The following is a 22,518-nucleotide window of genomic DNA, read 5'->3' as shown; positions in this document are numbered from 1 at the left end:
CACACACACACACACACACACATTTCTCCTGTGTTCCACATTGGGGTTGGAGGATTAAGACCTGGCAAACTCTCATCATCAGCACATTCATCCCCAGCCAGCTCCTACCACTGCCCCCTTCCTTGGCTCTCTCTCTTTCTCTCTCTCTCTCTTTCTGACACACATGCACACCTTGGCACAAACACACACACGTGCGCGTGCACATGTACAGTGTGTGTGTTTGTGTGTGTGTGTGAGGTGGGTGGGTGTTTGGGAGGGGTGCAGGGGGGGTGGTGGCAGTGTCGTCAGGCTTCGTGATTGGGCTTGGCCTTGGCCTGTGCCACCACAGCTGTGGCCACATGGGGTAAATTACAGTCCTGGAGCACCCGCCGGTCTCTGGGTCTCTCCCGAGCGCCAATCAGCCCCCCCCCTAAGTACTATTTCTGCCTGACTTAAGCTAGGGTTGTATGTGACAAATAAATTACTCTTACTCTTACTCTTACTCTTACTTATACACTGGGGAAATGAGCAATAGGCCACTTTTACAGTAGGTGTCGTAAGAGATGTATACATGTAAGTTCTATAGGGAGGGAAAGTAATCTCATCGCCCCCTGCTGGCAACGTTCCAACCCCCTGCAACAAATGAATGTTTTTTTTCTTTGAAAAATTACATCTTGGCCCTGACGACGAAGTAGAAGTAGTGGCAGTCATATGATGGGCATGTTGGCCCGTTTTATCGAATCAGGTGGTAAAATGTTCGGTTTTTCACTGATCTGAGCTGATTTTAATATTCTTTAAAAAGCTAATACAGAACTACACTGACTGGCATGTGTGGCTTGTTTACTCCATGTAATTAGCATAGCCAAATTAGCATAGCCAAACATGAGCCAGAGAGGTGGTTACTCGTCACCACAGAAGCCATCATATCTACTAGAGAATTTAAAAACATACCAAAATGATCGCGTGTATATATGTGTAATAAGAAGACAATGTGGAACTCATAGGATTACAAGAATGTGAAGATATGCGAAGAACTTGCGTTCGTTCGCGTTCATTTGTTTCTCTGTGTTGTCAACGAGGCGCGAAGCACAGCATGCTGGGAGCTGTAGTCCGTTTCCGACCAGATTGGCACAATTTCTATTTTTCTTAAAAGGGCAAAAAATGACTTAAGATTTTCACAGGTAGTAGTTCATGCTATTGTGTACGCTGAAAAATGTGTCTGGTGTTATAGTTCCAAGTCATATCTTTGTGGGATTTTTTAAAAAACTTGTCTATGGGAGTTTCAATAGGATTACCCTGGTGTTTGGAACGTAACCGCTATGATCGCTGTTTTCCACTTTCCCTCCCAATACCTTTTCCATATGGGTATGTCAACAGCCTACTGGTACCGGTAGCAGCTCATCTCGACAGAACACCGGCGTGCTGCACAGCCACAGTCTGCTATTCGCCACATTCCGACAGACAGAGACAAACGCAGACAGAGTGCTCATTAGTGTGGGCCCTAACAGCAGAAGAAGAAGCCATCTCCTCTCCTGCCTGGCCTGATCCCTGCTCTATTGATCACCCAATTACCACGCTTTATGGAGAACAGTGGCAGCAACAAGGCCCTCTTAACTTTCCTCCCAGCTGACACCTGGCTGGCACACACGGAGAGTTGCCTGTGATCTTTTTGGGGGTATCCATGCAGGATTTTTTTTTGACCCTGGCGTGTCAACATTGTCAACATGAAAGTGGATCGGGTAGATTCAATAGTTGTGGTGGAGCTCTTAAACAGTTTGAACTGCACTGTGCAAGCAGTTAAGAACAAGGCAATGTAATGATACAATGTATTTTCCATACACCGTGGCAGTCGACCCACTAAACAGGGAGAGCAGGCTGAGTAAATGGCATGAACTATACGCCACCTGTACAGCTGGTTGAACCACTTGGCCATTTGCAACTATTTATAAATGGGGTGCTGTGGTAAGCAGTTGCCCATATGTAGGGACCAAAGTTTGTATTCCAATCCTACCCCATCTCTCTCTCTCTCTCTCTCTCTCTCTCTCTCTCTCTCTCTCTCTCTCTCTCTCTCTCTCTCTCTCTCTCTCTCTCTCTCTCTCTCTCTCTCTCTCTCTCTTTCTTCCTCTCTCTCTCTCTCTCTCTCTGTCCCATTCGTTTCCTGTGTCTCTTCAGAGAGTCAATGCCCAGTCCTAAAGGCAAAAGTAAAAAAAAACATACATACAAACTATTATAATTGGGCTCTGTGTGCGCGGGCCCTGCATTGCATCCCCCACCTGTGGACTCCTCTGGCAGTGTAATGAAAAGGTGCATAAAGACCCTCTCAATCGATAGCTCCTCATTTGCTACCTCACGGGGAGCCAATGAGATTCTGAGGAAAGACGGACACCAGTCATCTCCAGGCTCCAGCTATTTATTCTGTAGTCTGAATGCATGTGTTTGTGTGTGTGTGTGTGTGTACGTGTGTGTGTGCATGTGCGTGCGTGCTTGCTTATGTGTGTGTGTGTGTGCTTGCTTGTGTGTGTGTGTGTGTGTGTGTGTGTGTGTGTGTGTGTGTGTGTGTGTGTGTGTGTGTGTGTGTGTGTGTGTGTGTGTGTGTGTGTGTGTGTGCGTGCTTACTAGTGTGTGTGTGTGTGTGTGCACGCGCCCGTGTGTGCCCATGCTTGCTTCTGTGTATGTCTTGTGTGTCTGAGAGAGAGGGAGAGAGAGAGAGAGAGATGGAAAGAAAGATAGAGCATGTGTGTGCAATGCATCATGTGTCTGTTTGCATGTTGAGAGTGCTCTCCTGTAATGGCGTCTTGATAGATGTGGTGAACATCACCTAGAGACCCTGATCAATAGAAGGGAAAACAATGTAATGCATCTGCATGTCCACCAGCAGCCCTGCCCTAACCAGTTAGCTGTTTAAAACATTACCGTAAACAAGGAGGCAAGGAGACACAGGCTGTTTCTCAATGTCCAGTGTTCTAGCCTTGCTTGGACGTGAAACGCCCAGAGATTGGATACTCTTTGGTGAACTCCGCGAAGTATCCAATCTCTGGGCGTTTCACGTCCTAGCAAGGCTAGAACACTGGACATTTGGAAACGGCCACAGTCTGCAGCTCGCATCCCCAGACCAATAACATGGCTGATGTGGTCTATCTCAGTAACCTCAGCACTGGGCCGCGGATCCCTAGTGTGTGTGTGTGTGTGGTCTGAACTGAAGAGGCAAATGTGAGATTTGCACTCTTGAATGTTAACAAGTCTATCACTTGCCTGTGGTGGGGCTGGACTGGGATGGAAAATCAGTCCAGGCATTTTTTTTAGCCAAGACCGGTCCACAAGGCATTGAGAGAGACAATGAAGCCTTTGACAAAAAATGTAGTCATCTGATTTAATATGAGCTTTTTTGACCCTAACGGCCAAAATGCTTTATTTATACCTAACCTGACTATCTCGAAGAGGCCTACTGAAGCGGCATGAGGACTGATACTACTGAGGGACAAGGGGAGGGGAGGGCCCAGCCAAAATCATCAACAGTCCACCAGGCAAATGCCCTGTATGCCATATGGCCAAACCAGCTGTGCTGTCCGGGCTTGCCATGGCACGACCACACACACACACACACACACACACACACACACACACACACACACACACACACACACACACACACACACACACACACACACACACACACACACACACACACACACACAGTTTCCTCCTGGTGTCCATTATATACCATTTCCTGCCAAAATTGCATGAAGCTTTTAGGGAGAAAGAAAGAAAGAAAAAAGCATTGTGATAGCAGACATTAGTAAACTGAGTTGATCATTACTCCATACATTTAGCAAAACGTTATGATAAGTTATTAATAACATTGTTTTTTTCAGTTGGTGTCTGGCAAATTACTTCATACAATAAATATCAATGGGACTGGGATGAAATGAGCCGTGAAAGTGAAATATTATCTAAGACTACCCACTGCGGTATAGTCAGGGTAATTACCTACTGGCTGTTGCGCTCCGTGCATCAGACGGATCAAATTCACACTGTTGCATCCAGTTCTCTGTTTGCAGCTGTATTGCTTGGCACCTCTCAGCGTGTGAAACATCAAGTGTAGTCTTTGTGTGTGTGTGTGTGTGTGTGTGTGTGTGTGTGTGTGTGTGTGTGTGTGTGTGTGTGTGTGTGTGTGTGTGTGTGTGTGTGTGTGTGTGTGTGTGTGTGTGTGTGTGTGTGTGGTGTGTGTGCACGCACACGCGTATGTGTTGTGTGTATTATATCATATTCCCTACCTAGCACTGTTGGTAGCGTGAAGTTTCGAGCCCACGGCGGTTGTGATTGATATTCCATGCTGCCGTCAGGTCTGCACGGGCTGTTGAATTTTTTAGGTCCTGCGGGCCAGACTGAGCCTAGTAGCTGTAGCTGGGCTGGTGGGGTGGGGGGAAAGGGAGAGCAGAGCAGGGCCACTGACAGCTTTGGCCGGGCCTGGGACTAAAATGCCCCCCGGCCCAATACACACAATGTAATGAGGGCCCAGTTCTGGGCCCCTTCTTTCCTTGGGCCCGGGACAACTGACCCCTTTGTCACCCCCTGTCTGCTTCCCTGCCGCAGAGCACTCGGCCGTACCCACGGGCAAAGCACAGTAGCCCGGTAACCCATGACCTGCTCGCCTGTCAGCAGCAGGGGGTGAATGTGTTGTGTTGATACCAGATCTGCCACACCTCCATGGAAACCTGGGGCTGTCACTGGGGATGTGGGGTGAGGTGGCGGGGGGAGGGTGGGGGTAGAGGCCTTGAGTGACTGGAGCACACCTGCGGGAGATGACCTGGTTTTTTGCCTTCATGCGCATCACAGAATGTGAGAGTGAGAAAAAGGAAGTGCTATTGTTCTTCTTTCGACTTGTTTGAGATGTTCTCAGATCCTTGTCTGTGAAGATTATCATTCTCAGGTTCTCAGCGTTCTCAAGTCCCTTTATCTCCTTGTCTTGTGTCGAGTGTTTTTGTGCTTTTTAGACTTTATCGGGATAACCTGGCTCTCGCCAGACCCTTGTGTATTTGCACTCAGTTTCGTGAGCTTAGTTGAGGGTCTGGAGGATCTTCAGATTCGCCCTGCTCCCAAACCGCCATGTAGCCGAACCAATCAGGACCACAGGATTTTCAGAGATCTGACGTAGTCAAAGTTTAAGCGTAGTTGAATTGGGGAAAATAAGTGAAACGTGACAGTTGTTTCAGCTCGCATGAACTTGATTGTTGACTTTGAACTGTATTTTTCAAATCTGTGAGTAGTTAAAGTAGAACCTTATTAAAATGCCAGACAAGTGGTTTCCCCAATCACGTGAAAGGATTTTATGATAAAACCATGCCTTCGCAGACCTTCACACATGGCGTAGTTCCGGATGAATGTTCGTGCAGCAAGGCGGAGCCCATTCACCTAGCGAGAACCAGGTAATTATTGAGATAGAACAGTTGACGATGCTGACAGAGAGGGAGAGGATTGGGGAATTACCTCGGGCCGGACTCGAACCCGGGCCCCTTCCGCAACGGAATGGCATACTAGCCCACTTTTTAAGGTGTGCGAGTGCCCCTAACCGCAGAAATACACCAGCGGCGATGCGATTCAAGCGACAGAGTGTAGCAGCAAGCGATACAAGAGTATGAGGAGACAAGAGTATGTCCGTACAGGCAGAAGGCAAAGCATTCAAGCATTCCCATTGGCTGTGGTCACTGACCTCTATACAGTCATTGGCTGTCGCGGCTTGTCGCCGAACCGCGTCATAGAAAGTTGAAAAGATTTCAACATCAAATTGTCGCGCTCGTCGCGCAAATCGCTCTAGTCTCCAGAATCGCTTTTGTCTCTCAACTCAATACAAAGTCAATTACTTCCGTCGCTCAACTCGCTCAGATCGCCGCTGGTGTATTTCTGCGGTTACTTGCTTCCAGTTTACCTACGCATCCACCAGGCACCAAGTCCAAAGGTGCGATACCTCCACTGGAAAGAACACTAGCGCACTGAGCCACGACGTTATCCCCGTCTTGTGGCTGCTGATACACAAGGTTTGGACGGAGGGTGTAGTGAAGACGTCGCACAGTGATTAAGAAATTCCTAGAAGGAATTGCAGTGGAGGCTCTCTAATTGGATTAAATGTATTGATAAAATCATTCCAGGGTCATTAGGAGTGCAGTAGAGGATGGTCAGCGCCAAGAGCAGCAGTGTCTGCATTCAATTTGCTAACTCTCCTCTTGCCTGAAAAAAGCAAGAGCAAAAAACAAGGGGAAAACAGTGTCTTGTATTTATTTTAGAAGCGAGAATATGCAGAGGACAATACAAATAAAGTCACTGTGCACAACTATAGTCAGTGCACCTTCGACTGCGAATCTATTTTTCCCCTCTCTCCTGTTTTTTTTTTTTAAAAGGAGAGATTTTTGTGAAGCTGTCAGACATGGATCCAGGCCATACCACATCCTGTGAGCTCTTCACAAGGAGATTACGACAGCGCAGCGGCATCGCACTGCTTCTAAATTCTAGAGGAGGGGAGCTGCCTGTGAGGGGGAGTTTTTTGCTGGCTCGGCTTCGGCGCGGGAGGGATGCCGGATGAGAAAGTGATTTAGTCCTGACGGCTGTGCTGTGCTGTGCTGTGCCGAGAGGGAGTGCCAGGAATCTCGTCCAGCGTGTCCGAGACCATTGGCCTCTCCCGGGACCCCCCACTCCCGTGAAATGGAGTGCAGTGGAGGCCTTGGCAGCGGATGGATAAGAAAGAAGAGGGTTGTGAGTGTGTGGGTGGGTGAATGGCTGAATGGATTGGGGGGGGGCTGTGGTGGTTGTGATGCACAGTAAAAAGGAATGCACTGTTAGTTCAACACTTACGGAGTACTCTGGCACTAAATACACTCTAGAAAATGTTAAACCGAATCAATGAGTAACACTGCATTGTTTTACTGTGTGTGAGAGGGGGAAGGTCTACGGGGGTAGCCGCTGGGTTGAATAACCGAGTAAAGCAAAACTTGATGCTGATCTCTATGACAACAAGTTCTCCAGGGCCTGTGTGATCGAGCTGCTCTAACAAAACAATGCTGCGCACGGACAGCAGCAAGCACGAGTGGAAAAGCCTGAGCTCCCCTGTCATCCCCGACTCTGCACAGCAGCGAGCTGGAGACAGAGAGGAGACGCGACAAGAAGAGTGAGGCTGACAGAAATGACAGAGAGGAAGGGAGAGAGGGAGGGATTGAGGAGGGGGAGGATGGAGGGCAGAGGGGAGCGGAAAAGACAGAGCTCAGGAGGAAAAGGGGATGGGGGGGAGAGACAGACAGCAGGAGGGAGGAAGACAGGCAGAGGAAGAGGGAGTGGGAGGAAAATAGGAGACCGCACGGAAAGAGAGAGAGAGAGAGGGAGAGAGAGAGAGCAGAAAAGAAGCCAGAAGACTGACTCAGTAGAAGAGACATCATTGGCTACATTACCTTCTCTGTGCCAGCTCACGGACCATCAAGAGTGATGGGCTGACATTAGGAAGGCCACTGAATAGAGCGAAATTAGATTAGAGAGCGCCAGATTGACAGCCTGGACCGGAGCTGCCCAGAAAAAGGCATGGTTGACTGCCGGAGAGAGAGAGAGAGAGAGAGAGAGAGAGAGAGAGAGAGAGAGAGAGAGAGAGAAAGAGAGAGAGAGGGACAGAGATAGCGTGGTGGGGAGGGACAGAGAGAGAGAGAGAGGGACAGCGATAGCATGAGGGAATAGAGAGGGATAGAGAGAAGGAGAGTGGGGGATAGAGAGATAGAGAAGAGAGAGGAAGAAGGAGAGGAGGCTCTCTTATAGACTCATGGCTTTATACATCATTAATACCATGATTATGTGCCAAGACTCTCAAATCCGGCACAAAAGCTGACTTGAGCGTTTGTGTCTAAGTGTGTGTGGGTTTGTGAGTAGGCCTACATGTGTATGTGTAAATGGAAGTGTGTATGCGTGTGTGCATGCATGCGCCTATGTGTGGGTGTGGATGTGGGTGTGTCTGTGCGTGTGTGTGTATGTTTCTGTGTGTGCACACTGCATGTGTGTGTATGCAAATGCGTATGCATTTTGTGTGTGTGTGTGTGTGTGTGTGTGTGTGTGTGTGTGTGTGTGTGTGTGTGTGTGTGTGTGTGTGTGTGTGTGTGTGTATGTTTCTGTGCGTGCACACTGCCTGTGTGTGTGTGCGTGCGTGCGTGAGTGTGTGTGTGTGTGTGTGCGCATGTGTGTGTGTGTGCGCATGTGTGTGTATGTTTCTGTGTGTGCACACTGCTTTTGTGTGTGTGTGTGTGTCCTTGCTGGCACAGTGCGCCCTTTCCAATCAATCAGGCGCACTGTGTAATTAGACCATAGCTGGAGGCGGTGGGTCACAATCTGATATGCCCCAGGGTGAGGTCAGTGCCAGTGTCGTGGCCCGTTATGACCCTGGCATGGCATGGCATGGCATGATAATAGCCTGGCATGGGGACATCCACAGGTCTGGGGTGAGGAGGGCACTGCAGTGACATCCTGATTGACACCAACACATGCCAAGGTGCCTTGCTGAACGTACTGGCACCTCAGCCATGGAGGGAGGAAAGGATTGGTAAGGGTGGGGGATTGAATCTGCTGTGATCTACAGTCTAACTCCCTAACCATTACGTACACACCACCACACCACCACCACCCTCCCTAACACAAACATATAAACTCATTTGATATTGTAAACAGCTCTGTTCAAGTCCTCACAGTTGGTTTTACATAAATACAGTAAATAGGTAGATACAGTAGGCACACAATAGGCAGTGCATGAGTGCTACACAATTGCACACATATTACGAAAACTGGCACAGTGACACACCGAGACATTCACACACACATTCATACCAAGGGGGGTCATTATGGTATCCATTAGCTTAAATATATAACATACATATTTAGTGTTGCTTTCATCAACAAAATGAGGATGAAATTTCACAGGAGTACGCACACATGTAGCCTACAAGCAAATTTCTTTATTTTGTCAGTGTTGAGATATTTGTCATATCCATGCCACAGTCTTGCGTTTTACTTCAGGTCACAGTGGTTGACTTGTAGGCAACCAGCTTAGCTAACCAAGAGTAGACACACCATCCTCTCTCTATAGCTGGGAAACCTCCAAATTTGACATTAGTGGGCACTTACTAGGTCATGACGTCATTATGTATAGTATGCTGCTGGCTAACTACATTTAGTTTCCTGTTTTTGCATGCAGACGTGCAAAGTGATATTTTAAAACCTACCCACATGCTTGCTTCTCTGTTTGCATACCGGGTTCTTCGATAAAAATTGCTAAGACCAGACAATTAGCTTTGCATAGGGATAAGCATTGAGGTGGATTGTTCAGGTTCGCATAGTAAACGTGAGGCACACACAGACAGAGGGCATGGGGAGGCAGAGCACGGAGAGGTAGAGAAGAGAAGAGGACGCAGGAATTATGGCCCCGTCAGCGAAGGCAAATTGAAAGGAGAAGGCGAGAGAGAGAGAGAGAGAGAGAGAGAGAGAGAGAGAGAGAGAGAGAGAGAGAGAGAGAGAGAGAGACGGTAGTGGCAGGGGACGTCCATCACAGCTGAACGACTGATGCATACATCATTGATAGATTAATAAAGTGGGCTCCCAAAAGTCTGGTAGTTCTCTGGCTTCTACACTCCTCCTGTAGGGATAATAGACTGTTGCCATTACACTGACAGAGACGGAACTATTCAATATCTCAGGCTCTCTCTCTCTCTCTCTCTCTCTCTCTCTCTCTCTCTCTCTTTCTCAGGAGCGTGCTAGCTCGCTATGTTAAAGTGAAGCATTAGAGAAGAAACAATTATCTCACTGTTGCTCCTCTGTAGCAGTACAAATCACCACGTTTGCATCTTCATCTTGCTCCTCAAATTGGAATCATTTGTCTGACTGTGTGGCTCTAAAAGAGACAAACTGTTGTCTAGGTAACATCCAGTGATACAAAGATATAAAGAGGTAGTGCACAGTTGGAAACAGGTGTCTGGATGATATCAAAGAAAATAAGCAAATGCGACCCCTAAATATACTTCTGTCCCGGCCGGGGCACACCAGCCATATCTACATGAATCAGACACTGTGTAGGCCCCCTGTATATACATGGGGCCCTGGTGACCCAGTCACACTTAACCCCCTGTACGAGACACCTGCTTCTGTGTCTTACTATGTACTACCCTATGAAAAGATTCAACTGCATCATAACAGCGATGCTTCAATATTACCAAGAGTCAACAGAATAAGACTTGGTCATTAGAATTGTGGTGACAGTAAGGTTATAACAGTGGCTCTGTACAAAAGGGTTAAAACTCTCACTGGATTTGATCACCACCTTTTAGTCAAATGACATTGGGGCGAAAACTATGTGAACAACACATTCTAAACAAAGCAGAGGGGTGTTAGACGTGTCAGTCACCGCCAGCCAGCTGAGAGCGAATGTGCCAATGCAGCTGAGAATGTGCCAATGAAACCGAGTTCCCAAACTACCAGGCAAGAAACAACAGCTGGGGAGCAACTAGAGCTTGAGAATACTCAATCATGCATTTCACATCCTTCCTCCCCTAGTCTCCTCTCCTCTCCTCCCTTCTCCTCTCCTCCCTTCTCCTCTCCTCTCCTCTCTTCTCCTCTCCTCTCCTCTCCTCTCCTCTCCTCTCCTCTCCTCTCCTCCTCCCCTCCCCTCTTCTCCTCTCCTCCCCTCCCCTCCCCTCTCCTCTCCTCTCCTCTCCTCTCCTCTCCTCTCCTCTCTCCTCTCTTCTCCTTTCCTCTAGTCTCCTCCCCTCTCCTCTCCTTTGTCACGGTGGCTTCAGACACGTGCTTCTCAGCCCTGCTCGGATGTTTGTTATTGTTCCTGTCACTTCGGTTGGTAGTGCCTGCGTCAAGTCTGGCCTTGTTGCACATCTTCACCTGACAAAAAGGGGACAGGCAGAGGCAGACAGGGGGACTTGTGGAGAGAGAGAGAGAGAGAGAGAGAGAGAGAGAGAGAGAGAGAGAGAGAGAGAGAGAGAGAGAGAGAGAGAGAGAGAGAGAGAGAGAGAGGTGCAGGTACATGTGGAAGGAAAGAGTGAAGTAGCAGAGCAGAACAAAGATGTGAAGGAGTAGATGGGTGGGAGGGGATGGCAGTAGTTGTCTCAGGATGGAAAGGGAAATGCAAAAAGAGAGGTGGAGGAAGAGGAGGAATGGAAAACAGAGGAAGGAAACAGAAAGGTAGAAAGACAGATGAAGTTCAGCAAAGAGATAAAAAAAATAAAGGCAGAGGGTGAGAAGGGTGTAGAAAAGGGGAAAAGAGAGAGAGTAAAAGAAGAAGAAAAGAACAGAAGAAAAAGAAGTGGCCATGTAAGGAGAGAATGAAATGAATGATGTTTGAATCTAACCATGTAACACTTACAGCAACAGTTTACTGTCACCGACCTTCTCTCTGCTCTCTCCCCTAAAGACACATGGGCTTTCCAATTGTGTTTAGTTTGGTCGGACACCCCACTCCACTCCTCACTCTATCCCTAGGCAGTCACTGTAACATGGCGGCAAATACCAACGGTTTCAATCATTTGGAAAGGGAAATGTCAAGCCACGGGAGAGATTAAACCAGGCCGGCATCATGACATTTTAACGTGTTTACTGTTAGCTTCGGGGGGGCCTGGAGTCGGTTAGCACAGCTCAGCTCAAGCGAAAATCAGAATGCATCGCCCATACACAGCCAGCCAGCCAGGAATCTCAGCTTCGCGCCCCCCGCTCTGTGCCTCTGTGTGTGCATTCCAATATGCAACCATGCGTCCTCCACTTGGGCTTGTGGCCTCACGTTTTGCTGATGTGCTCTGTGGAGAAAACAATTAAGTTTCCCCACTGTCAGTCTAGCCACAACATTTTTTGGGGGACTATTCTTCATGTACCATCTGGTTTGCAAATGAGAAAATTGAGCTTTTGTGAGATATTGAAATATAATGCTGTTGTTAGTGATGTCATCATGACATATCACTTCCTGGTACGAGGCCACAAGCACAAGTGGAGGATGCAAGGTCTCATATTGTAACGCACCCTGTGTTTTTGTATGCATGGACCCAAGGCACCTCAAGGTTGGTCGGAGTGGAGAGACAGTAGAGCGGAGCGGAGACGTCCCAAGGCATGTTATGTGGCATACCTGCTGCCGCCTCAGTGTCAGTCGAGCTTGTTTAATATTCTTTCCACCCAGTCCAAGAAAAAGTGTTTGGAACTTGGAAGTACGGATGACTTCATCTGGATTGAAATCCAAGATGAATTGCTTCCTTCCTCCTCTTTCATGGCCGAGTGCCAGCTAGAGGGAGAAAAAAATATCTCGCTCCAGTGATGCTTCTCTCCTAGTCTGGGGTCTTGGTTTTTTTTTACACTTCTGTTTACCTATGTATGTCCACAGTTTTTTTCATTGCTCGGTAGCTCGTCACTGAGGTGTCAGCAAAGTGTCTAATGTGTACTTTGTACCCCACTGACTGCAGTGCTTATGTGTTGCGGTGCCTTTTTGCATCAATTGGGGGTGAAAATTGCATATTTCATAAAGCATCTGCGGGTTGCTTGCTGAAGGAGCTATTTATATTGCCTGCTTTTACAGGCTGTCAAGCAGTGAGGATGACAGCAGACCCCCCTCCCGCCATCACACACTTCACTCCTGTGGTGCTGCTGCAGCCTGGCTGCCTTCAAGCTGGTCCTTGTCGACACACACGCACGCACACACACACACACACACACACACACACACACACACACACACACACACACACACACACACACACACACACACACACACACACACACACACACACACACACACAGCCTGCAAACAAACATACACACTACACACTCTACAAATAAACACACACACACACACACACACAGCCTGCAAACAAACACACAGACCCACGCAGCCTACATACACACACACATCCCTCAGACGCACACACACACCCTACAAATAAACACATACACTCACACACAAGCCACCCCACCCACCCCCAAACACACTCACACACACACATCCAAACTACATTGGCACCCTCCAGTGCTTGGAAGAGATTGTTGACAAGGGCCCCGCTGTCTGCTGTGGCACCTGTTAAGAGGTACAGATGGAGGTGAGGTACAGCCGTCCTCCCTGGAAGTGGAAACCAGCATGGGACTCTCATTAGGGACACATAATACACACCAGTAGACAAAGTAGAGAGAGAGAACTGGAGTTGCAGTCAATAGACACACACAGCACACAATGCAGTCCTTTGGGGAGCCTGTTTTGGAATGACACACCCGCCTCAAGTCCCTACTGAAGCACCACTCAGATGCTTAGTGGCGGTGGACTAGTTGCAGCGGCCCTGGAGTACGTGTTCAGTGTTTCGTTGTCAAACTTATTTGTCCATGACAATAAAAAGCTCTTGATTCTTGATGTCTTTTTTGAGAGCAGATTTACAGACTGGTCCGCTGACAGCTTTGCTCGGGCCCTGGACAAAGGTCATCTGAAAGGGCCCCCCTCCCACCCAATACATACAATGTAATGAGAACTCAATTCAGGGTCCCCCTTTTCCATGGGACCGGGATAAGTGACCCCTTTTGTGTGTGTGTGTCTCGTTGGCTTCCCTGTTTACAGACAGACTGTCTAGCCTGTAGCTGACTTTTCTGAAGCAGAAGAATAATAGCCACACAGAAGCATTGGGGAACGGTAAAGAATTTGCTCAGCAAACAGCAGCCAGCTTTTTTTTATTTTCATGAAGTCAAGGTCCTGCCAAAATATTTTGGCATCAGCATCGCCAGACCAGTGTGCGTTGTTGGGTGACATGACGTTTCTTCTCTGTATTCCGCTGAGCTCACTGGCAAATAATGCACTCACTGCAGACTTTTAAAACTGTTTCTCATTTCAGAGAAATATTATAAAATGAAATGAAAGGGGGGGGGGGGGTCGTTTCCAACCTTGTCAAGGCTGTGACATACGTGACTGCAGGCTTTTGGTATATTCGTCATATGAATTTAAAATTGGCTATGCTAAATGTTTTAGGGTAACAGGGTTGACACTGACCTACTTTTGACACATCATTTTCTCTCTCTCTGTCTCTTTTTTTCCTCACCGCATCCCATATCCTTTCTCTTTCTCTTTCTCTCTTCTATCTCCCCCCTCTCTCTCTTCTTTCTCTCTCTACATCCCACATCCTTTCCCTCTCTCTCTCTCGCTTTCTCTCACTCTCTCCTCACATCTCACATCCTTTCTCTCTCTTGCTCCCTGTCTGTCTCTCTCTCTCTCTCTCTCTCTCTCTCTCTAAATCTCTCTCTTCTATCTCTCTCTCTACATCCCACATCCTTTCTCCCTCTCTTCCTCTCTCTCTCTTTTTCTCTCACTCTCTCTCTCCCCTCATCTCACATCCTTATTCTCTCTCTGTCTCTTTCTGTCTCTCTCTCGCTCTCTCTCGCTCTCTCTCTGTCTCTTTGCTCCCCCACCTCCCACGTCCGTCCCTTAGGCCCGCTTCTCCTACCTGCACATGAAGTACCTGTTCTTCTCCTGGCTGGCGGTGTTCGTGGGCAGCTGGGTGGTGTACGTGGAGTACTCCTCATACACAGAGCTGTGCCGCGGCAGGGAGTGCAAGAACGCCATCGTAAGTAAAGCACATTGCTCAGTGTTGTGTCAGAGAGAATGCAGAAGTGGAATGCAAAAAATCTTTGTTTATATATGAGATGGGAGTCAGACGTTTGAAGATCCACACTCATTCATTCGGGTCATGTTATCTGAAGAATTTTATTTGTAAGCACTGCACTGGTCAACCTTGTGTGAGTCGGTCTGTTGCCCACATTTACATGCAGAGAATATTCCGAAAGGGGATATTATTAGTGTAAGGCTTGAATATGAGTCAAGTAAACTCTTCATTAATTCTGTAAGTGGCCATATATCTATATACGTATCTCTGCAATATTACGGTAGCATAACATTCCTCCACACATGTAAACAGAATATTCTGGAACTTTTTGTATGTTTTAAACCATTTGAAACTGGAATACTCCCTGCATGTAAATGTGCTTATTGAGTGCTGATTACCAGAAACACAGCAAGAACTTAATGAGATACAGACTCAGAAAACAACTTTAACACCAACTTTATATACGTACATAGTGAAGTCCAGTCCCGTTAGTGTTAGCTAGCTTACTACTGAAATATTGGGTGTTGCACCATCACATTTTGTTGTGCTAACCAGTAGCTCTCAGCCTCCTTGAACAATAGGGCTATGAATTGATGCACACAATACTTCTCCTTTAATGCAAAAACAATTATTGTATAGTGAGGCATTATAGTGAGAAGTCTGTTAAAGGTGAGGTCAGCAATTCTGGAGAAAAGCTGTTGAAATCTGAGCTCAACAAGTGATTTCAATTACATCTCTTTCTCCCTCCCTACTCAAAGCCCTTTTCTCTCCTGACAGAACCAGGGCTGTGTTGTACACAAATGTCAAAGTTTTCCTTAATAGTTTCAAAAAGAGTGCATTTGCACACCTCTGTAGTTCGGCTGATGCGTAGGATACTACCCCATTGAGGTTGTCATTGAAGTATCCCGCACACCACCAGCAAGTACCTTAAATACAGTTTCAGTCACCCACCTTCTTCAGGTAACATTTTAATCATGTTGGGGGTGCAGTGGTTCAGTGAGCTACGCCGGCGACCCGGGTTCGATTCCGGCCCAAGGTCCTTTGCCGATCCTTCCCCTCTCTCTCTCTCACCCACTCGTTTCCTGTCACAATCTCACACTGTGCTTTCCTAAATAAAGGCTGCATAAATAGCCAAAAAACAGATATTATCATATTAAAGGTAGTTGCTGGCGGAATGAACAGTGTGCGGGATCTGTCTTACACTTGAACGTTTCCTCTTCACACACACACACACACACACACACACACACACACACACACACACACACACACACACACACACACACAAACAGAACACTCCGGTCGATGACTGATCTTTCAACGTGACTTAAAACTGTAATCGAAGTTAGGATCATGTCTAGTGTCCATGTGTTCAGCGCCTCATCCCTGTCCCCTGTTACCAGTTAACGGCTTCATTAACTCATCTCTCTCCTGTCCTGTCCCATGATGCTCTCTTGTCTCTCCCATGATGCTCTCTTGTCTTCTCTTCCCCAGTGTGACAAATACAGGAAGGGGGTGATTGATGGCTCGGCGTGCAGCAGCTTGTGCCAGAAGGACACTCTTTACCTTGGGAAGTGCCTGTCTGCCAAGCCTAACAACCAGGTCAGCCCCGTGGCGCTCTGATCACTTGTCACTGTCAACACTTGTTCCCATTAGTGTACCTCTGCTCCGCTCTCGCTCCTCTGCTTAGCACCACGACGCACCGTCCAGGCAACCTCCGCTGTGTTGTCTGTCTGTCTGTCTGACACTGTGTGCTCTTGGCTCAGTGCAGGTGTGTGTCGGTGTGTGTGTGTGTGTGTGTGTGTGTGTGTGTGTGTGTGTGTGTGTGTGTGTGTGTGTGTGTGTGTGTGTGTGTGTGTGTGTGTGTGAGTGAGAGACTGTCTGTCATTGTCTGTGTATGGTGACTTCCGCTGTGTGTGTGTGACACTGTGTACACTTGGGTCAGTGTGCAAGTGTGTATGTCTGTGCGTGCACATGTGTGTGGGGTTTTAATGCTGTGTGTCTAACACCATGTACTCAATGCAAGTGTGTGTGTGTGTGCGTGCGTGCGTGCGTGCGTGCGTGCGTGCGTGTGCTTGCACCTGCGTGTCTGTCTCTTTGTCTGGGTGTGTGTGTGTGTGTGTGCCTGTGTGTGCCTGTGTGTGTGTGTCTGCGTGCGTGCATGTGTGTCCAGGTGTATTCTGGGAGCTGGGGCGAGCTGGAGGGGATCATCAAGTGCCAGATGGAGGAGGTGCCTCACTACGACCTGGTGGCCGAGATGGAGCCCCGCAAGGAGACGGCCTCTTTCGACAAGCCCACCAAGGGCACCTCTGTGGAGAAGTTTAAGGAGATGGTCCACAGCCACTTGAAGGTGTGGTGAGAGGAGTCTCCCTCCATCTCTCTCTCTCTCGCTGATGTTCTATACCCGTATAAAAGTGTCGGAGAGGTGTGTGTGCGTGCGTGCGTGTGTGTGTGTGAGAGAGAGATAGAGAGAGAGCGAGAGAGAGAAAGAGAGACGTGTGTGTGTGTGTGTGTGTGTGTGTGTGTGTGTGTGTGTGTGTGTGTGTGTGTGTGTGTGTGTGTGTGTGTGTGTGTGTGTGTGTGTGTGTGTGTGTGTGTGTGTGTGTGTGTGTGTGTGTGTGTGTGTGTGGTGAAGTGATCCACACTCCCGAGGATGCTTGCGAGGGACCTCTTTAGCCCTCATCATCACATGACCCAGAAAGAAACAGGACCACAAACCACAACAGAGCCAGGATGCCCACAGGAAGCCTAGTGCCTAGCCAGTTAGGGCAGCATTTTGCTTTCAAGCTAAAACCTCTCAGGCCAGACCTCTCTTTAGCCAGTGAGGGGAAAGCCTCCCCATGCCTTCTAACTACCAGACCCTGCCCTGACCACATGGCGTAAGTAAAGAGCACGGCGTGAAGTCCACAACTGCAGGTCACCACAGGCCACTGTTGTCTGAGCAACACTGCCAGACCCAAGACAGACGGCAAGGCTTCTTTCTGGCTGTGGATGTCTACTGCTTCTTAAAGGCTTATTATTGGAGGGCTCCCGTGGTATAACACTGTATGCATGCTAAGGGAGCTACTGTGTAAAAAGAGGATTCATTGGATAGAAAAAGCAAACAGTAAAAGGACACGGACAGAAAGTGTAAGAGCTTATCTCAAGAGGGTCTTTTTCTTGTGATAAAAATCGACCTGCTGGATTTTTTTTGCCGAAGCTTTAGTATTTCACTTGGGACATGCAGCTGGGTGTAGCATTTATAGATGCTCAGTGTCAAAGTTGTGCATTTCCCACTCAAAAACCGTTACCACTTTCATAATTGTTCTTGCGTAGTTACTACCACACTACATTTCTACAGTGTGTCAATGAAGGGTTGTCCAACCTCTATTCTTGCAGTATCACATTCAAACTAGATTTTCAGGGGCATACACTGTTCTGAAGGACATGAGAGCCAAACTTTCCTCTCTGTTATACAGTATTTTTGTACATATTGAACCTTGAGGACATTTTGGTGTACAGTACACTGATGGAACCAGTGGCGTGCACAGACATTTTGAGGGGCAGCTGCTCAAGGTCAGGAATGGTGCCTCCAACTGCCTCACTACAGTAGGTTATAGAGGTTAAATCATGGCATTATTGTCACACGCTTTTGAACGTCAAGCATTTGTAGACGATAATGGCAACATGGACCACATACATTGTGACAGAAAACTTGAAACATAAACGACTTTCAAAAGGGCATTTTTTGCACAGTAGGGCAATCAATTAGCATCACCTCGTCCCTGTCTATGCACATCTATGGATGTAACTGTATGTTAGTTCAGTCTTTAAGGACATACTGTAACAACCAAAATGTATTTTTTGTAACTTTTGTACATATTGATACGTTTAGCTCATTTTGGTATACAATGGTTGTACGTTAGTCCAGTCACAAGGACACTTGAACCAAACTTTCCTTTTTGTTTTATTTCTGTCCCCAGAGTAAAGCCAGGAATAAGGTCAACCACTCAGATGTACGTGTACAACAGATGGTTTAAAACATTGGTACGTTAGTCCAGTCATAAGGACACACAGCAACAGCCAAAGTTTCCTCTTGTGTTTTATTTCCGTCTGTCCCCGGAGCAAGGTGATTGATACGTTTGTTTGTCCATTCCTAAGTATGGACACTACATACAGCAACAGCCTCTGTAGGTCCTATTGTCTTTTATTTCCATTCTCAGAGCAAGGTGGGGAACAGGTCAGCTTGCTGGAGCTGGTGTAAAATGCTTATACGTTACTCATCATAAGGACATACGAATACATTAACCACCTCTGTGTTTTATTTATGTCTGTTCCCAGAGAAAGGGTGGGGGAGCAGGTCCAACCTGCCGGAGCTGTTGTAAAATTTTTGTATGTTACTCATCATAACGTCATATACAGTAACCGCCTCTATGTGTCCTCCTTTGTTTTACTGTATTTCAGTGCTTCCGCAGAGCAAAATGAGAGGTAGGCCAGCCTGCCAGAGCTGGTGTAAGACGCTTGTACGTTACTCACCATAAGGACACACTGTATATACAGTAACAGCCTGTGTGTGTCCTCTTGTGTTTTATTTCCGTCCGTTCCTAGAGCAAGGTGGGGGAGCAGGCCAGCCTGCCGGAGCTGGTGTCCCTGGTGCTGGGGGTGGCCGACGCCAACCGGGACGGCCAGATCTCGCTGTCGGAGGCACGCTCGGCCTGGGCACTGCTCCAGCTCAACGAGTTCCTGCTGGCGGTGGTACTGCAGGACCGCGAGCACACGCCGCGGCTGCTGGGCTTCTGCGGCGACCTCTACGTGGTGGAGAAGGTTCCGTACGCGCCGCTCTACGGCATCAGCCTGCCCTGGCTGCTGGAGCTGTGGATCCCGGCGGGCCTGCGCCGCAGCATGGACCAGTGGGTGACGCCCTCCTGGCCGCGCAAGGCCAAGATCTCCATCGGCCTCCTGGAGCTGGTGGAGGACGTGTTCCACGGCACCTACGGCAGCTTCCTGATGTGCGACGTCTCGGCCGGCGGGTTCGGCTACACGGAGCGGCACGACCTGAAGGTGGTGGACGCGCGGCGCATCGTGCCCGAGGCTGCCTTCCAGGAGGCCATGCGCGAGCGCCGCTGCGAGGCGGACGCCGACTGCCTGTACGGCGCAGACTGCCTGACGTCGTGCGACCTGACCAAGCGGCGCTGCACCACCGAGGTGACGCGGCCAAACCTGGCCAAGGCGTGCGGCGCGCTGAAGGACTACCTCCTGTGGGGGGCGCCGGCGGACGTGCGCGAGGAGCTGGAGAAGCAGCTGTACGCCTGCATCGCCCTCAAAGGGGCCACGGAGCAGATGGAGATGGAGCACTCGCTCATCCTCAACAACCTCAAGACGCTGCTGTGGAAGCGCATCTCGCACACCAAAGACTCCTAAGCAAGGGGCTGTGTTTCTCTCGACGGCGTCGTTGCTAACTACGGGGGCCACTGACAGCTTTTTGCCTGGGCCCAAGACAAATGCATCAGAATGGGCCCCTCACCCAATACATGCAATGTAATAATGAGAAGCCAAGTTTGGGCCCCAGCTCTCCCTGGGCCCGGTACAACTGACCCCTTTGTCCTTCCCTGTCTACATAAGCAACTAAGTAGGTTGCGATGCAATTTCCCATTGACAACCAACTGAGATACCAAGTTAGCAACGACGCTTTAGAGAAACTGGGTCCAGAGCTGTCAAAAAGTAGGTAAAAGGAAGTTCAGAAAGTGGGAAACGCCGTCACATTTTTCATCTAACACAGGTGACTTGACAGAGTGGCTGATCTACTGTACCTGCCTTGACGGAGATCTCATTATGATCAGCAGACTCTAAGCTGCTTGGTTCAAAGCTGTGGCAGGGTTTTTACTTTTACTTTCGGATGGCTCTGCCCTTAAGTGACGCTGACTGACGACACGCTGGCTGGCCGGGGCTCGCTGTAAAGACTACAAGGACAAAATGCTGCTGCTACTGCTGCCGAAAGGTGCGATGCGAGAGACCGGCCCCTTTTTAAAATGTGTGATGCCGGCTGGATGAAGGCTGAGAAAATGTGAATTAGTAATATCCTTTTTGTCTATCTACCACATCACCATGAAATTACTAGTCTGATTAATTTACGATTGTCCAATTTGGAGATTATGGACCTGTTCTTGCAACTTAAAATACCTTCAGAAGAACACCCCTCGGTGCGGACCAAATTTGTCAAGAAAACTATGTTTTTTGCTCCAGAAACCAAACAGATTAAAGAACATCAACATTCTCCGGGGACCAGATGATAATATGAAGCCACCCAAACATCCTACAGATCTCTTCCACTGCACTGACAGACACAATTGGACAATCAAAGTATACATTGGCAAACACTTTTTCATTTCATCAAGTTGGGAACAATGTGTTCAATGATTTAGAAGGTGTTTTAGTCCCTTAAAAGCAGATTAACTGCCTAACTGCTGTAAAGCACTTTGTAAAATTGGACCCATTTTCCATGACAGGTTGTTTATCTTGCAGATCAAAGTAACTCAAGTACTTTTTAGGTTTTGATGATGCCCTATGACCTTATCTTGTCTGTATTGGCACGGGAGAGGTCAACTCACTGCGGTTAAATATTTTCAAATTCTGTGTCAAATGTACATTACAAAAACACTGCATGATGGATTTGCACATTAAATTATGTTTAAAAGTACATGTCATTCCATCTGTGCGTCACATCCATGCTTCTTAATTACATAGCACCATCTAGTGGTCACTGTCAGGTGTGCAGGGTAGCAGTACTCATTAAAAAGGTCCAGTTCATTTTGAGTTTACAGACTTCATAGTAAGATACCGACAACTTGGATTTTTGGCAAAACCTGCCATAGGACACTCAGGAAAATCCCTTTCTTCTCCTGCAATCCCTCTTCAGCCCATCACATTTATTTAACCCTTTAAGTTGTGGCCATACTTGTTGCACGGGGATCCCCTTGCTGGGTCTAGTGGACCGATTGCATTTTCAGGCTGTCAAATCAACATCATCTGAACACATTTAAAACTGGAAAACTCCAGTGAGCAGACCTTCGCCAAGGAAGCGGTTTGATAGAATGTTTGACTTTGTTACACCCTAATTTTTCCAAGTCTTTCTGCCCTGTTTTTGTGGAGTTAGAAACTGGAATGTCAACATTTGCCCCACCCCACAATGAAGAATCTTTGAAAAATTGCTGCAAAATGTAATCACTTGTTCCTTTTGTCATTTCCAACTGCACATAATAATCAAAATCCGTTCCATTGTCCTTCTGACAGACAATTCAATGCAACCGAAAACCTCCTTGTCTTTTCTGGTCAGAAATTCATTACCTCTGCCAAGGCAAAATATGGTGTGGAGAGGTGCAGAAGCTGATGTTAGTAAATAACCTTGGGAAAGAATAGCTGTGATTTAAGTGGGTAAAACTAAGTCACCATTCCCCTTCATTTTCAGAATGTCCAGGTGATGGATTTTTCTCCAATTCTTAGTCCATGAAGAGTCTATAGGCAGGGCAAGTCAATCTCCTTTGGAAATGAAGTTTTTCCTTCAGCTAAGAACAGATCTCAGACCTTATAGTCCTACTTCATCCATTACTACTGTAATTTGGAGAAATAACTAGAGTTCGGACTATTACAAGTATGTAAACCAGTGATGGGCAACTTTCATATCGTCACCTTAAAATAATCGCCTAAGTCATTTTTTTCCAGGTTTGTCAGGGAACACAAAAACTCCCTCAGAATGGGGGAGGACATGAGTTAGGCGAGAACGTGAACGTGACCAAAAATGACTAAAGGGCCGTACACACACGTCGCTGCTAGTTACTCGCTCAGCGGATGAAGTCAATAGAATGTCTACGTGTTCCAGCGAGTCTCGCTGGCGAGGAGAGTACAAGCGATGCGATGTGGGCGG

At 47.8% G+C, this 22,518-nt stretch overlaps 1 protein-coding gene across 2 annotated transcripts in view; it reads left to right on the top strand.

The window, feature by feature from the left end:
- Positions 1–22,209, top strand: part of LOC134451256 (divergent protein kinase domain 1A-like) — a 32,162-nt gene extending 9,953 nt beyond the window's left edge. For both annotated transcript variants that reach the window (XM_063201573.1, XM_063201575.1), the window contains 4 exons: positions 14,445–14,579; positions 16,113–16,220; positions 16,792–16,968; positions 19,206–22,209. In XM_063201573.1, the coding sequence (XP_063057643.1) occupies positions 14,445–14,579; positions 16,113–16,220; positions 16,792–16,968; positions 19,206–20,018 (1,233 nt within the window). In that variant the 3' untranslated portion in view covers positions 20,019–22,209. The remainder of the gene's footprint in view (positions 1–14,444; positions 14,580–16,112; positions 16,221–16,791; positions 16,969–19,205) is intronic.
- Positions 22,210–22,518: the final 309 nt, after the last annotated feature.

This window comes from Engraulis encrasicolus, chromosome 6 (assembly GCF_034702125.1).
Source record: "Engraulis encrasicolus isolate BLACKSEA-1 chromosome 6, IST_EnEncr_1.0, whole genome shotgun sequence".
Lineage (NCBI taxonomy): Eukaryota > Metazoa > Chordata > Actinopteri > Clupeiformes > Engraulidae > Engraulis > Engraulis encrasicolus.
The sequence above is the reverse complement of the archived record's forward strand: the minus strand, read 5'-3'. Positions and strand labels throughout refer to the sequence as shown.